This window comes from Nuphar pumila, chromosome 11 (assembly GCF_984573655.1).
Source record: "Nuphar pumila chromosome 11, dmNupPumi1.hap1.1, whole genome shotgun sequence".
Taxonomy (NCBI): Eukaryota; Viridiplantae; Streptophyta; class Magnoliopsida; order Nymphaeales; family Nymphaeaceae; genus Nuphar; species Nuphar pumila.
In genome coordinates this window covers 117,050,026-117,067,826 of record NC_143259.1, presented here as the reverse complement: position 1 = coordinate 117,067,826, position 17,801 = coordinate 117,050,026, and the positions used below count along the sequence as shown (strand labels likewise).

Sequence of the window (17,801 nt, the reverse complement as noted above, 5' to 3'; positions counted from 1 at the left end):
CTAATGCGAACATACGGCTGCTATTCAGTCTCTTGACCAAGTATGAGAGTGGATTTTAGCAGTTTTTATGTTAGAAGATGAAATTTGAATTCTTATTCAACCACAAAGATGCTACTTCTATCAAACATCTTATTGATAAACAGCTTCTCTTGATTGGGCTGAACATAAATTTCTTAGATTTTCAAGAAAATATACAATTTAGTCAAATAGAAGATATTCCTTTTTTTTAGCAAGGAATAGCATTTTTATTATAAGTATTGCTTTTAAAAAACACAATAGACTGATCCATGCAATCTTCGTTCACTAACGATCAGATCTTTTCGGCTATTAAGGACCTGTCAGGTTGGAAAGCTCCTGACTTCAACGTCGTGTACTTCTTCTGTATCTTTTAGTCCAGCATTAAAAATGACGTTATCAAAGTCTTCTCTAAGTTCCATCACAATTGTCGGTTGTCGGTCCACATGCACTTACCCATTTGTTTCTCTCATCCCTAAGGACGTGGTGTCCTTTGATATCTCGAGATTTCATCCTATTTCGATTTTGAAGGAGCTCTATCGCATTATTGCTAAGGTTTTGTCTAGCAGGCTCAGAGTCGTCGCTTCTCAGATTTTCTCAGATTCCCAGTTCACTTTTATCCTCCTTAGGGGGATTCATCACTCCTCCATCCGGGCCTCGAAAGTCATTCACTCTTTGAATATCAGCGGCACTTTCATAAAGCCTTCGACTCAGTTCATTGGTCTTTCTTATTTCATATGCTTGACAACTTCAGTATCGATCGTCGTTTCTCTCGATGGATGTGCGGGTTGGTTTCAAATGCTCATTCTATGATTAAGATCAACAAAGTTAGAGGCTCACAGTTCAAGCTTGGGCATGGTATTCGGCAAGGTTGTCATTGTTCCCCTTTGTTATTTAACATCGTTGTTGATGACCTCATGGTTTTGTTCAAGAGAGCTGTGGATTCTGGCTTTATTGATCCCCTCGGCATCCAAAAATCCCTCCATCATATTCTCACATACGCTGACGATATGATCATCTTTGGTTGCGCCTCCATGCAACAAATATTGATATTCAAGCTCATCATTTAGTTTTTTCTCTCTTTGTCGGGTTTATCTCTGAACGACAGTAAATGTTGCATATCCATGTTCAATGCCCCCCCTTCCTTGCTAGTCATTGAGCATCATATTTTTTGTTTCGCTACTTCGGATCCTCCTATTTCCTATCTAGGTCTCCCTTTGCAACTTACGCACATCCCCTCAGACGCTTGGAATGTCACTCTTCAAAAAGTCCAAACCAAAATTTCCTCCTAGCAGGCTTCTTACCTTTCCATCGTAGGTAGGATTACCCTCATCAAGCATGTCTTATCCTTTATCCCAGAATTCCTTATATCTATGTTCTTGATGCCCACGGGCGTGGAGAAGAAATTCTTCTGTTTGATGGCGAATTTTCTCTGGTCTGGCTGTCATCCTCAGACTAATAAGCACCATCTGGTGGGTTGGAATTCTCTGTTGCTCCCTAGGTGTATGGCAGGTCTAGGGATTCTTGCTCCGAGACTTAGAAGTATTGCTCTCATCGTGAAGCAATGTTGGATGGCAGATCGTCCTGGCAATCTGTGTGCTCCCTTACTGCATGCTAAATGTGCCCCCCATGAGCCGTTCTCTTTTGATCATTGTCATCACATGATTCCTACTTCGCACATGCGTCGCATGTGGCTTAAAGCCATGTCTTTCATCCTCATGAATGAGGGTGATCCCGACCCTGTCGCCTAGCTTTTGCATCAAGCAATTGCGCCTAGCGGCGCTTTCTGCACCAAATTTCTTTATTGGTCTCTTCTTCCTCCTAGAGCTGACTGGCTACCTGAGCATTGTTATGGGCTAAAGGCCTAGCTCTGTGTTCTCGGTTCTTAGCTTAGTTGATTCTGCATGATCGGGTCCAGATGGACAACTTCCTCAAAAGAGTGGGTTTTCAGCTTTCGAGTCAGAGCGTCCTATGCAATGCGGTGGAAGAATTCACCTATTATTTGTTTTGGGCCTGCCCCATCTTTGTGGATCTCTTCAAGAGTACATGAAACAAATCTGATGTCAACGTGTGATAGGATTCCTTCACGCTCGATTTTTTGTGGGGGGCGCTGCAGGTGTGTTGTTGTAAGAGATGGCGGCTGATCTGGAGAAGTTGGCTCCTCACTACCTGGTGGGTTATTTGGATGACCCACAACAATGTGATATTTCGTCAAACTTCGGTTGTTTTTAATAAGCTTATGCATTGCATCTTAGCTGATGTGTACACAAATTTTGCGCCTCTACTGCCCTGGTCTCCACCGCCTTCAGCCACCCTCTTTTCCTCTTGACACTATCAGAATTTCGTTCTTTTTTGGCATTCTGTCATTTTTCTGTTTTTGCTTTTGTTTTTTTGGCCCTTGGTTTGGGTCTACTGTTTGTTTGCTCACGGGCTTAACGTTTGTTGACCCTTTGTCTTAGTAATGTTGATGTTTTGTTCATCTCTCTCTCTCTCTCTCTCTCTCTCTGAGTGGTCATTTTCCTTTGCCTAGCATGTAGGAAGTGTTTGAATGCCATAGATGAGAATTTTGAGAATTCTCATGATCCACATTATAATTATTTGGATGAAAAATCGAAAAGTTTGGAATGGTGCCTCTGTTTCATTAATTTTTTGATTTGAGATGCTAAAAGGGCCTTAAATGTGCATGTTTCTGGCTCCAATGTCCCCCCTAAAATTCCTCAAATCTCTCTGAATTTGTAATATATGTCATTGTCCGTTCTCCATGTGCACCACTCTTCTGCCTATCAAACAAAGGACCTCAAATCCTCATGGATCTTTAGATATTTGAGATTTTAGGATCTTCAATAATGTGAAAAGGCAATTAAATATGGTTGTAAAGTTATAGGCACCTTTACAAATCACCTCAACATTTTTCTTAAGAATCACTAGAATATGAGAACTGGAAATATGATAACTAATGTGTAAACCATTATTCTCATGGATTTTTTGTTCTTTTCTCTTGAATCTACCATACAGATGTGATCCACATGTTTGGATTTAGAAGAACTGCATCTTAAATCATCTAATTTTGATACATAAACTTGATTTTTTTAAGGTTTTAAAATCAATGGCTCATAATTTTCATAAATATTCAAGCATTCAAAAATCACATTTTTTCATCGAAAATATTTAACCCAATGGTTGATTCCTAGCAAACTCACCATGCCAAGCACATCCACTTGGTGGGATTTGCAAAAGAAGTGTTGGAAATGCCCACATTTTTAGTTCTTATACTATAGTTACTCTTTTTCTTAATATACTAACTATCCCTTTTGCCACAGGCTTGAAAAGATCCCTTGCATTTAAGATAGGACCAAAAGGATTGTAACACTACTTTTGTGTATTTTTTATTACGGACATGTTTAGTAAGGTTCTCCTGAGATTCAGACGTGCAAAATGAGAAAATGAATCTCATCAGCATTGGCTAACCAAACATCGGAAAATGAGCAGTGAGAAACCAACTCTCATTTGTAAATTCAATAAATCAAAAGAAGCCTCTTGTGATTATGATTCATATGGCTTCAAATCAACTTTGGTTTGGAGTCACACGTAGTCTAGCAATTGACAGCCCTAACTAGGGCTAAACCTCTTTGCCAGGTCTCAATCACTTAGGTGTTGGGGGTAGTCTAGACTCTAGAGGCCAGACCCAGGGTCATATTTGATCCACATGGTTCTACCATACATCATATCAAAACCTTGGGTGGCACATAAAGCATGAAGGGGATGCACACAATTGTGAAGTCATGGGACTATGGCCGATAACACAATACCCGAAAGTGGAGCGACGGGTCATGGGGCAAGAGGCCCAATCCGAGTTACAATAGTCGATGGCATCGAGTTTGTTGTTGGAGGACATGAGGATACCTTATTCAAGAGTGCCTTTAAGGTATCAGAGTATCCGTAGTGCAACCTTCATATGTGATTTGCAAGGCTTACTCAAGAATTGACTTAAGATATGAATAACAAATAAGATATCATGCCCGATGATGGTTAGGTATATCAGATGCCCAATCATTCATCAATATATGCTAGGATCTTCTAAGAGAGCACCATCCTCGTTGTTGAGCTTCAATTTGGTTCCATGGGGAATAGACATGGTTTGGCTCCCAGATAACCCATGTCTTCCAAGATGTCGAGGGCATATTTTCTTTGAGAAAAGAATATACCTCGTTTGGATCTGACCACTTCAATTCTTAAAAAATATTTGAGTTGGCCAAGATCTTTAAGGTGAAATTGTGCATTGATATGAGATTTCGGTGATTTGGGATGGATTATTGCCAGCAATTACGATGTCATCAACATACACCAAGAGAAACATTTAATTGTGTTGGTCGATGCTAGAAAAGAACGAGTAGTCCACCTTGGATTGAACAAAACTCACTTGCTTCAAGTAGGAGGATAGTTTGGCGAACCAATTTCTGGAAGATTGCTTAAGTTTGTAGAGGGAATTGTGTAATTTACAAACAAGTGGCGCCTCCTAACTGCAAAATTCAGGAGGCATTTGCATATAGACTTCCTCATCGAGCCCTCCATGAAGAAAGGTGGTGTTAACATCAATTTGAAAAGGATGCCAGTTGCGTATTACAACAATGGCTAGTAGGCAACAAATAATGACCAGTTTGGCTATGGGAGCATATATTTCATTATAATCAAGACCTTCAATCTGTGTACCACTTTGCGATCAGACATGCTTTATATCATTCAATGGAACCATTTGATCTATACTTGATTTTATAGATCCACTTACATTCGACAGGTCATTTCCCTTTAGGTAAATCCATGACAGACCAAGTTTGATTCTCTTTAAGCACTCAAATTTTTGCGGCCATGGCATTATGTCATTCTTAGTGTTTTATGGCTTGGGTAAAAGTCCTTGGTTTGAAATGTTGAGTAATGGCAGCCAAAAGAACACAGTGAGTGTGAGAAAATGTATCATATGCAAGGTGGTAACTTAGGAGATAACATGTTCAAAGAACCTTACTAGACAAAGAGTCTGATTTAAGCACATAAGTTATAACATAGCATTTGTAGTCCTTGAGATACGAGGGTGGTTGTCAAGTCCGACCAGAGTGCCTAATGAGCAGAGTGTCTGAGATGGTGTGTTTGGTGTGTATGACAGCTGGATGTACCACATCCAAAATGGGATCAGGGAGGGGATGTGGATCGGTCAATATAGGTGTGGAATGTGGATTGATCAGTATGGGTGATGAGTGTGAATTAGGTAATATCGATTATTAAGGCTCAAAATTGGGCATTGGCAAAATGTGACGATCATCGTTATCAAGGGGTTCATGACCTTGAAAAGGGAAAATTGTTTCATAAAGTTTGACATCTCAAGTGACAAATATTTTTGAGGCACGATATCCAACTTGACCGTATGGATATCCTAAAAACACATATTTTTTAGCATGTTTGTCAAATTTATGAGTATGATTGATATTAAAAGCATAACAAAGGCACCCAAAAATCTGAAGATGATTATATTTAGGCTCTTTGTTATGAAGAACCTCATAAGGCATCTTTCCCTTTATTGGTTTTGAGGGGAGATGATTTATCAAGTAATTCGCAGTGAGAATGCACTCGCCTCAAAATTTAATGGGTAGATTAGCTTGGAACCGAAGGGCCTGAGTGACATTTAATAAGTCCTAGTGTTTGCTTTTAACTGCCCCATTAGCAACACAACTATGTTGATGATGAATCCCAATTTTTTGATGATATGAAGTTATGTCATTAGAAAAGAATTTGGTATCGTTATCAGAACAAAGATTTAAAATGGTGGTACTAAATTGGGTTTGAATCATCATAAAAAAAATAAAAGATCATGAGTCTCATACTTATATCACATGAGGTAGACCCACACACATCGACTATAGTCATCAACTATAGTAAAAAAATATCTTGTTCCTCACAACGATGGGGTTTGATAAGGCCCCCAAACGGCACAATGGATTAATTAAAAAGGTTTATAGGTTGAAATAAAGCTATTTGGAAATGATAATCTGGTCTGTTTGGCCATATGACAAATTGAACAATGATTATGAGAAATGCATTCATTTACTTTATTGGAATTAATAAGAATTTGAAGTCTAGAATTTGATAAATGTCCAAGTCTAGAATGCCAAAGAAAGGTTATCATTGATCTCTATGTCACAAAGGTTACCCTGCAACCTACTCACTCTAATCTTCGTATTCGAGAGTGGGTCTTGAAAAAAATAATGATCATTTTTAAAAATAATTTCATTTGATCAATTTGCTGACATATATGAGATTAAATTAGAATTGAGGAACATACAAAACATTAGACAACTTAATTTTTTGAGACAACATAGCATTTCCAATGTGGGTGACATGAGTGAAAGATCCATCGGGTAACCCGATGGGCTAGTAGAAAACGGTTTTGGGACCAACTATGTTATGCAAGAAATTAGTCATATGATATGTGGCTCTTGAATCAATAATCCATACTTGAGACATGGACTAACAAATACAAGGCTTTGAGAAGTTATATAACACCCACAAATTTTTAACTCAAAATAACATAAAATTTCAACCTATTTTTTTTTATGTAACATAGCAGAATTTGTTAGGGTTTAAAGCTGGACAACTCTGGCGGGTTACAAAAATATAAAGTCTAAGCTAAACTGGATTCAATTCCTACTTGAACTTGGATCTAGGTTCACACCCAAAATAATCTTAGCAGGATGACTTCTTTCAAAAATCATAACCATATATAACTTAATGATAAACTAGACAATTTCAAAATGATGATAACAAGTTCACAAGGTAAAAGAAATAAAAAATATCTTAGTCTAACTGAGCTGAACAAAAGTTTCTAGGATTGACAAGGAGTGATAGAAACATGGTCTTCGGCCTTGCCACAACATCGTACCATCGTGCTTGTTCACTCGTCACCTGTGTCCTTATGAAATGGAGTCAGACTCTTACAAGCAGGTAAGATAAAACCGCATATATAAAGTTTGAACAATGTTAGAACATTTATCACATTATGACACCATAGCTTACAATTTAACACAATCATGATCTCACAAGCATAACAATTAACATAATCATGATCTACCTTGAACAAAACTACTAAAACTATATAGCTCAGCATTGTACACAATTTAAAGAAAACATGATGAATTTTGAAAATGATCCAGTGTGGATCCAGTGTTATTTTATAAAAGATAAGAATCCTAAGTTTTGTTTACATCCTGACTATGGCCATTGATGTAAATCATCAACTTAGGATTAATTACCTCTTACGAAATGGTGCACGTGCCATTCGTGTTTCCATTTGTGAGATTTTGAGAAATAAAGACCAAAAGCATGAAAATAAGCAATTTTATGATATTTACAATGCTCATTCATTCTATCTAAAACAGGAAATGTAAATTCTCATTAAGATCTAACTATTACAATACATAAAATTGAATTTACAACTCCCAATGATGATATCTTCCACATATTTCATTTTACTAAAAAGATGGTCGACTCTCATTCTGCAAAGGCTGGGATGAGAGGGGGAAGACTCCTTCTCCGGATGTTACTATTGCAAGGCCCAACTTCCTTTAATGGCAGATCAGATCTTATTCGTCAAGGGCAGCAGAAGAAAGGGGTAAAAGATCGATGGATGAATGACATCAGAGGAGAAAAATGGATGCGAGGCAGAAAGTGGATGGACTCCGGGGGATGAGGGGAAGAATGGATGATCCAGAACGGATGGGGGGTATCCTCTTAAAGGGAGATGGATGGTTCGAGAAGAGGAAGTTCGTTGAAGATTGAGGGCGGAGGGGAGAAACCAGTGATCGAAGGGTGGAGAGCGAGCCCGCATGAATCGGCCGTTGTAATTTTTTCTTTTTTCGAAAAAGAGGTCCTTTTAAAGCAATTTTTTTCATAAAGTGGTCTTTAAAAAGAGTTTTTTAGCAAAACCATCTTTAAAAAGTTTAAAAACCACTCATTCTTCATATAGTTTTTTTCCCGATTTTTTTTATGCCTACATAAGATTTGTTTTTCTTGATTACGCCTTCAAGTACAAAGAAGGTGAGTCACATAATCTATTAAGGTCACTATGGTTGTTGGTTATGCTACATGATTTGTTTGCCCATAGTGCCTAACAAACCGGGTCATATCCCCAAGCGGGCGGTCGATGACCGAGAGAAAACCCACCAGGTTCTAACATTTAATACGGATTGCAATCCATACTATCTGCAGTAATTGAGGTATATCTCATGGACAACCTCGGCCTCCTTAACTTTGAGTAACTGGAGAGCCAAGGGATGTTGTTGCTCCCAATAAGAGGTATGACATATAAGTAAATCTACATGCGATCGAGTTACATAAAGTTGTACTGATCTATCTTCTCTAACAGACCATATAGTATGAATGGGTTACAAGTATTTCTTAATTAATATGATTGACATTCTAGGTACCTCCGTCCATAAGGCAAAATAGAGGTCAATAGCCTGAATACCCTATTAGGGTAAAAGTCATGTAATGACAATTATGTACTCAACCCATTCACATCGCTCTAGTGCCTTTAGCCCATATGAGTATCTCGCTTATAAGAATGAGAGATCAAACTAAGTGTAGATATGTGATTGGTACGGCCTTGCGTACCTTAAGGGTTCTTGACCAACCTAAGCTCATACTCGAGCTATCAAGTATAAATATGACATGGCTCACCTGTATATTTATGACAATTTCATAAATAAGTAAATTCATACGAGTATTTATAAATATTGTAAGGTTCCTTGAACCCTGCACTTTACACAAATAAGTTATGTATCTCAAACATTACACATCATAACATAATAACCCCATGCTTCACATTCACACCCGGCACAACTTATAGCATAATAAAGACATGCAGTTTTAGTGCACATCATACTTTGCATACAAGTTACTTGAACATATGTATAAGTGCATACGTGAATGCCAAAACCAAATTTACTCTTTTGAGATTATATGTATAAGTTTCCAAACCGTATTTTCATAAAAGTGTTGTCCACATAAGTTTATGCATGTTATCCACCATATATATAAGTATGTATATCCTTTTTTTTTAAATCAAACTTTGCACAACCATCATAAGTGTATATTTTTTTTCTTCTTTTCTTTTTGAAGAAAGGTGAGAAGGATGAGCCTGATTTAGATCAGATTTGAACCGACTGGGTTCAAACCTGGTATGATCCAACTAGGTTCAAACCTGGTCTAAACCGAACTGGTCGGTTCAGGCCTGGTTTGAACCGACTGAGTTCAAACCTGGACTGAACCAACTAGTGGTTCAAGCCCGTCTGACCCGATTGGGTTCAGACTTGGTCTGAATTGAGCTGGTCGGTTCAGGCCTGGTCTGACCCAGTTGGGTTCAAACTTGGTGTGAACCAACTAGTGGTTTAGGTCTGTCTAACCCGATTGAATTTAGACCTGGTCTAGACCTAACTAGTCGATTCAGACCTGGTCTGACTCACCTGGGTTCAGACCTAGTATGACCCAGGTAGGGGTCAAGCCTGGTCTGTATCGGCTCAACATAAGAAATGCTCATGTTTTTTAGCAGGCTCTAATACACAACGAGACTTATTTTTTTTACTTGACACGAATAGGTTTTGAGACAGACTATAATATGTAACATGAATAGACTTTAAACATACAATAGATGTATGTATTTTTAAATTGAAAAACACTTAACAATAATCCCATGACACATAAACTAACTATGCAACATATATTAAAATAGTAATCCACCAAAAAAAGAATCTAAAAGCTTGAGATTTAGTTATACTCATGTGTTAGAATGGAAAAGAATCCAATCCAACATTTTAAACTAAGGATATGAATTAAAAAATGTAGAGTCACTACTAAAAATCCAAACACAACGATTTTAACTATAGGCATGGGTTAAAATATAAGTTATCATTAAGAATTTAAGAACATCATTTTTAATCATAAGCATAAGTAAAAAAATTACAAGGTCACCATTAAAAATCTAAGAACATCATTTTTAACCAAAACAAAGTTATCATTAAAAATCTAAGAACATCAATTTTTTTAACCAAAGCAAAGTTACCATTAAAAATCTAAGAACATCAATTTTAACCAAAGCAAATTTGCCATTAAAAATCTAAGAACATTATTTTTTAACCAAAGCAAAGCTACCATTAAAAATCTAAGAACATCATTTTTAATCAAAGCAAAGTTACCATTAAAAATTTAAGAACATCATTTTTAACCCTAAGCATAGATTGAAAAGGAAAACTGCCACTAAGAGATATAGGAAGAGTATCAATAAGGATGAATGCCCATACTCATACCTACATGTATGTATGGATGAAAAAAAAAATAGCACAAACATTGAACAACTCTAAGTGTGGAATTTAACTTACACTTGATAGGATAATCACCAAAGAAGAATAATTAAACACCAAGAACCAAAAAAACATGTAAGATGAAGTTTACAATGGTACCTCACACTACACCTATGTGGAAAGAGGTGAAGCGAGAGAGAGCGAGAGAAATAATACAAGGATTTTTTAAAATCCAAGGAATAAGTTGTCTCACTCGCCCTAAGGGGATATTTATGGAGGAAAAAAGGCTGAGATGAGATGTGTGGTGTTTCACACATAAGGGAGGATAGAGAGCTAGGATAAAATCAAGCCTCTACCTCCAAAATTGATTTTTCGGCTTTGACCATTTTTTATAAAATTCAAAATTCTTTTTTTCTACTTTCTTAAAAAAATTATTCTTTTGTCTTTTAAAAGGATAAGATTTTATCCCATTTGGAATAAAACTTGGGATTCCAACATGGAAACACCTTGGGAGTTGCATGAGAGAGGCGCATCCTTTCATGCGGATCCCAAGGTGTCTCCCCTCCCCATATGCACATGGCATAAGGGAGGGCCCCACATGGGAAAATTGACCCCCTCTTGGTTGGCTAGTTGGTTCAATCCCAACTAGGCTAACCAACCAAGATTATATTATTATATTATTATTTTATTTTTATTACATATTCATGTATTTATTATTTTGCTTGATGGATCTCCAATTGGACCTGAATCCAATTAGGTCCGGTCCAAACCCAAACCTCAATGAATTTTATTCATTCAGTACTTAGGGTTTATCTATCAACATCAAAGTTTAATTAACTTGCATAGATGATTATCATCTAGCTACCAATTTATTCAATAACTTAATAATCATCTAAAATTGTCAGTTACTTAAACTCATAAATTTAATTATTAATTAGACACTAATTAACAATAGTACCTAAGTTAAACTCAGAATTTAGGTTTTCAAACAACTCAAATATTCTTATAAATTTAACAGTAGAAATGAAATATTTTGTACTGAACATAAATTTTTTTTGCTTAGAATTACCTACGAGGGTGGCCATGGGTGGTAAAGTTTGGTTACCTAAGTTAGCAAAAGCCATGATTTTGCCATATTGTTCTTGGGTGAGTTGAGGAACTAGAGGACTGGGATTTGGTGTTTCTTGATTGATGAAAGTTAGGTTGGCGTTTGCTTGGCCGTTGAAAAGAGCATTGGAGGAACCTCTTGGTCGGTTAGGAAAACTGTGAAGATAGTAGCATTTTGCTTTCATATGACCCAATCGGCCACAGTGGTCACATTTTGGACATGGTTGACCTTGGAATAACTTGGGCTAGTCTACTTTCACTACAATAGTCACCAGTTCATGAACAGGAGTGATATGAAGATCACGTTGTCGCTCTTCCTGGATAATCAATGCAAAGGCTTTGGACAGATTCAGCAAGGGACTCATAAGAAGCAATTGATTGCGGATGGTGCTATAGCTTTCATTGAGGCTCATGAGAAATTGCATGAGCCTCTCTTGTTGTTGAAACTCCCCAATGATTTTCATTGCTATGCACAAACATGGAGGGCTGGTGATGTACGTGGAGATTTCATCCCACATACCTTTCAGCTTGGTATAGTATGCTGCTATGGATGACTGAGCTTGCTTGAGATTGATTATCTCTTGCTTTATTTGATATATTCTTGGGGTGTTGAACTGTGAAAACCGCTCTCAGAGCTCTGCCCAAACTTCGGGAGCAGTGTCTGCATAAATGATGCTGAATGTGAGGTCTTTGTTCATGGAGTTGAGAATCCATGGCAATACCATGTTTTTATGACATTTATAGGCAACAACATTGGATGCAGGTGAACTTGGTTTGAGAAGCATCCCATCAACAAAGCCTAGTTTATTTTTTGCACTTAAAACCATGGGCATAGCTCAATACCATGTGGAGTAATTATCTCCAGTGAGTGGTTGAGATACGAGAGATATCCCAGGATTGTCTGAATGATGAAGAAAAAATGGGTTTGCCAGTGAATCTAGATTAGTCATCGGGTCATTCACGATGGCATTGTTGTTACTGCTGTCCACGAAAGCCATGAAGGATCGATATCAGCTTCATTGTTTGATACCATGTAAGAAAGAAGAAGATAAAGACAGAGAAAATCTAAAGTTGTCATTTCTATTATTTGATATTGTATATATAGTCTCTTTTGATGATATATTTATCCCTTGAATCCTGTTGGGATGATATCTAGAATACATAACAACATTTGATGTCTATCAGGATCGACTTTCCTGAGTTACAGAAGAGGTGAAAATGAAGAAGGTAACTCTACAACGGTAAGTAAAAACATGAGGGTACAACAACAACAACTACGCCTTCATCCCAAAACAATTGGGGTCGGCGATATGAACCAACAAAGAAAATCATTCTGGGTCTTCCACATGAATCCTTCTCCTCCATTCATTTCTATCCAATGCCATGTCCTCGGTGAGGTTCAAAGCATTCATATCCTTTCCTATCACCTCCATCCATGTCTTCCTAGGCCTACCCCAACCTCTTTTAACTAATATATTTTCACATTTCTCCATCCTTCTAACTGGAGCATCATTAGGCCTTCGTCAAATATGTCCAAACCACCGTAAATGATTCTCTCTCATCTTATTTTCAATGGGTGCAACGCCTACCTTCTTATGTATCTCCTCGTTCCGAATCTTATCTTTTATTGTATTTTCACACATCCATCTCAGCATACGCATCTCAGCTACACTCATTTTTTGAATATGATGTCTCTTGGCAGCCCAACATTCCGTACCATATAGTAAAGCGGGCCTATTAGTCGTCCTATAAAACTTTCCCTTCAACCGCAATGGCATTCTACGATCGCACAACACTCCAGTTGCACTCTTCCATTTCATCCACCCAACCTTTATCCTATGATTTACATCTCCATCAATTTCTCAATACTTTTGAATGATAGATCCCAAATATTTGAAAGAATCATCCACCAGTATTTCTTGCTCACCAAGCTTCACTACACTCCCATCTCTATTTCGTTGCTTACTAAATCGACATTCCATGTATTTTGTCTTACTCTTACTCAACTTAAAACATCTTCCTTCCAATGTCTGTCTCCATAATTCTAACTTAGCATTAACCCCAACTCTAGACTCATCAATCAAAACAATATCATCAGCAAACAACATACACCACGACACATTTTCTTGAATTGATCTCTTAAGCTCATCCATCACTATAGCAAATAGGAAAGGGCTTAAAGCAGATCCTTGATGTAACCCAACCGTTATAGGAAAATTGGTTGTCACCCCTCCACAAGTGCGGACATTGGTTACTACTCCTTCATACATATCTTTAATTATACTAATGTACTTAAGTAAAAACATGAGGGTAAACTATGTAATTAAAGTAATTTACATGCAGTAAATTACATAGTGGTAAATAAGAAATGACAAGAATCCAAGTGTAAAAGCATATAAAACCAACATGTAAGCTTGTTATAAAAATTTTTATTATTTTTCAATATAGAAAACAGAAGTTAGGAGGAAGCGAGTGGAAAGTGACAAGAAGCGAGAGAGAAACGGCCAAAGAGTTGATTTAGGAAAGAAAGCAAGCTTCTCACTAAAGGAAATCTAGTTTCCGTAATTTGGAAGAGGGTTAGCTAAAGTTTCCCCTCCTTTAGCTTCTTACTTCCGAAACGCCATATAGCAATAAGCATCCAGTAACTATGCTCTGTGCACACCCACTTATTCTGAAAACTGAGACAAGTTGGAATAATTTGCTGTTTATTCCCAACTTTTTGGATGAGTGGTACATCCAACACCACCACCTTAGGATCGGAATAGACTTTGTCATATAAATCAGACAACTGAAGATGATTGATAACCCAACCCTAACATGGGCTGGGTTGGATCATTCATGATCCAGATCCAACCCAATTCATTGCCACCCGTACACTGCCATTGGCTACCTCTTGTGAAACCTAATCTAGGTGGCCCAGTTATTCTTTTAATGACGTGACACATATCACCTCATGAGTGGTTCCCACGTTATCCCAACCAACGGGCAGATAAGGGACCGACCACTGCCCAGAGCAACTTCCATCACACAAACAAAATATTGCATCGAGGGAGAAAACACCAACTGCACATAAACCACAGCTTTCTACTCACAGTGTTACAGGAAGAGCTCTGTGAGCTTGAGGAAGCATAGGAGGATGGCTCATGCAATGGCTTCAATGGCTGGCCTACGTGGTGCTTCCCAAGCAGTTCTTGACGGGAGCCACCAGCTAAGCGGCTCGAGCCGGATGACACGAGCCACCGGCGGTAGCCACGTAGCTGTGAGCGGGTCGGCATTTGTTCCGATTAGAGCTCAGCAGGCTCCAGTGGAGTCTGAAGCCGTGGCTCAGAGCAGCCGCCGAGCTGTCCTCAGCTTCCTGGCTGCTGGAGTCGCTGCCGGGTCCTTCGTCAAGCCGGTGCTCGCGGAGGCTAAGTCGATCAAAGTGGGGCCTCCTCCACCACCTTCCGGGGGATTGCGTAAGTTTCCGAATTCTTGTCCACTGATTTCGATAATTTGATTAGTCTTGTGATGCTTCAGATCGGTTTTCCTGAAATTAACAAGTGCAATTGAGCCATTTTACTTCTTTTTTATATATTTTGGCAATGTCGTTGCTTGAGAAGATGAAGAAGATCAGTTCATGGCAATTGCATTTCTTTGATATTGTATAAGCTGAAATGAAGTTGATGGTATGTTTGAATGCCATCAAAAGCTTGAATTTTCTTAATTACTTAGTATTCCCAGTGGTATTTTAGGATTTTTTTGAAATCTAGGAAATTTGGATTCTTAGCGCCCTCCAAAGATGATTGCAAGCACGCTCGTGATAAAGGTCATCCAATTAATGATGGAGATTTATAGTTTTTGGTGGGTCCCACCAAGAGAATATGTTTTAATGTGCCAAAATACATAGATAACTCCCTGGTGCGGACAACTGTATCAAAGAGTAGAATCACATCTATTTGTGCATTTTCATTTAAGATTGGATTTTATTGATAGATTTATGACAGCCCTCTCTCTCTCTCTCCACTACTATTTAAAGGGGTAGGAAAAAGCCTATCCCCTTATCGTTTTCAACTCATCCTACATATTTAGTGGAAATCAAGTTTCAGATCTAGTAATTTGGATGCAAAAGGTTATCTTTTAATAGTTACATTTTGATGCAATCTGAACCATACGTCTTCTTATTTAATATATATTATACTATTTAATTTTGTTGAATTGAAACATACTCCATGGAAAATAAACCATGTTAAAGATATCAATATGGTCCAATTTACTTAAAAATGCATGAGATATATGTATGATTCTTCAAATCTGCCAGTACATGTTTTTCTTTGTTTTGCATTGTTGGTTATATATATATATATATGTGTGTGTGTGTGTGTGTGTGTGTGTGTGTGTGTGTGTGTGTGTGTGTGTGTGTCAACCAAATTGCAGTTTAAAACGTCATTTTTGCAATCATGCAGCTGGAACTCTAAACTCTGATGAGGCAAGGGACCTGATATTGCCTTTGAAGAACCGTTTCTATCTCCAGCCACTCACTCCAGTTGAGGCTGCAAAGCGAGCAAAGGAATCAGCGAAAGACATTCTTGGCATCAAGAGCTTGATTGACAAGAAGGCCTGGCCTTATGTGATGAATGATCTCCGTCTCAAGGTGTCTTATCTCCGCTATGATCTCAACACTGTCATTGCTGCGAAGCCAAAGGACGAGAAGAAGAGCCTGAAAGAACTCACAGGAAAACTCTTCGCCACGATCGACAATGTAAACTCATCCTTCTTAACCTCTGCTTTTGTTTTACATTATTTTCTGTAAGTGAATTAGTGCAATCAAACTTCAAGCCATAAGGATGAGGTGCTTTACCTCTATTAAAAGCAGCAAGGGATACATTATCTAGATGGTGCTCCTAGGTGAAGTTTGAATTGTCAGCATAATTGACTATTTGCAACTGCAGCATGACATGCCCTGGTTCATATACCAAGTCACTGTGGTAGAAATTCTGAGACATTTTGTGCAGTTTCGTCTTGTTTACTTGGCATGGGACCAACAGTCATGATGATAATGAACTTTTTCATCTAAATATATGCTTAACCAGAATAAGTTTTCTGAGCAAAAGCAATCGACTTCGTCCCGTCCAAGCCTATTCAAGTGGCAGTCAAAAAATGTCTCAGCAGTGTAATAACTTGAGGATAACTAAGTCACACTGAACTAAGGCTTTGTTTGCAGGCCAATCAAGCAACTTTAGTTATTGGTGGTTATCCTGGCCTGTCTTTTGTAGCATGCACTCCAAATTCTCTGATTTACTAAACCAATTTTTATATACAGAGAAAAAATCCTATTTAGAACATTAATATGTGATTTTTGCAGTTTAAATTTATTGATGCATGTTTATCTGTTTGTTGGTCAGCTGGATCATGCAGCCAAGATAAAGAGCTCCCCAGAAGCAGAGAAATACTATGCAGAGACCGTCACTGCACTTAACGATGTTCTTGCTAAGCTAGGCTAGATTCATTTATTCTGTTTTGTAACATGCAGCTATTTGGCTTCTGTCTAAAACATCAAAGCCCATCAGTCCATTAATGCAATGGTACCTTCTGAAGACTTAAGTTTCCAATGGAGATGATTTTGCATATCAAGTTTGTTTCCAAATTTCAGTAAAAAAAGAACAAATGGCATAAGTGGAAATATCAATTTCTGAATCCTTCCTAGAGCAAAACATCAAATTTCCATATACATATGCCAAGAACAAGTAGAAAGTATCATTTTTACCTGGAACTGGTGACACACAAATTAGCCCTTAATCAAACAATTTGTATAGAAGCAATGCCAAATGGGAAGCTGCCTTTTTAAGATTGAGAGCCAGTCCTTTGCCATTAAGTCAAACAAGTAAGAAATACTGGAAAACTGTAGCTTGGCTGAGGACAATGAGAAATCTTGTTTTATCTTATCAGTAACCACAATACAGCAGTGTAGTACCATGTGATTGCTCTAAAATTGAACTGTGATGATAACACAAAGAGTGACAAAAAAAATGTTTCTCTGTGACACATCACCAACTAGCTAAAACATGTTCACGTATCACTGGATATTGAAGAGCCCCTAGGTCATATAACATGAAAGCTGGTTTTGAGTGTAACACCTCGATCTGAGACCTCAGGAGTCCGAGTTCGATTGGTATTACTTCCCAGAGGGAAGAGTGCAAAGCTTACACAGAGAAAACGTGGCTAAAAAAAACTTTTTATTTTATTCTCATAAATCAATTCTTTCTTACAATTATTCATCATTCATAACAAAAGAAAACAAATACATCTTATTCAATGACAAGAAAAGTAAAATATACCAATGCTTTACTGAAGAAGGGA

The 17,801-nt window shown here is 37.8% G+C and overlaps 1 protein-coding gene across 1 annotated transcript; it reads left to right on the top strand.

Moving 5' to 3' along the window:
- The first annotated feature begins 14,487 nt into the window (after positions 1-14,487).
- Positions 14,488-17,053, top strand: LOC149823044 (oxygen-evolving enhancer protein 3-2, chloroplastic-like). Its single transcript, XM_089980516.1, has 3 exons — positions 14,488-14,920; positions 15,908-16,203; positions 16,847-17,053. The coding sequence occupies exons 1-3, from the start codon at positions 14,602-14,604 to the stop codon at positions 16,943-16,945; spliced, it is 714 nt and encodes a 237-aa protein (XP_089836642.1). The 5' UTR covers positions 14,488-14,601; the 3' UTR covers positions 16,946-17,053.
- The last annotated feature ends 748 nt before the right edge of the window (positions 17,054-17,801 follow it).

Bases quoted from the DNA above. Each gene is read 5' to 3' on its own strand.
- LOC149823044 (XM_089980516.1), top strand. From the start codon at position 14,602: ATGGCTCATGCAATGGCTTCAATGGCTGGCCTACGTGGTGCTTCCCAA. The intron at 14,921-15,907 runs GTAAGTTTCCGA...GCAATCATGCAG, and splicing joins ACCACCTTCCGGGGGATTGC to CTGGAACTCTAAACTCTGAT. The intron at 16,204-16,846 runs GTAAACTCATCC...TTTGTTGGTCAG, and splicing joins TCTTCGCCACGATCGACAAT to CTGGATCATGCAGCCAAGAT.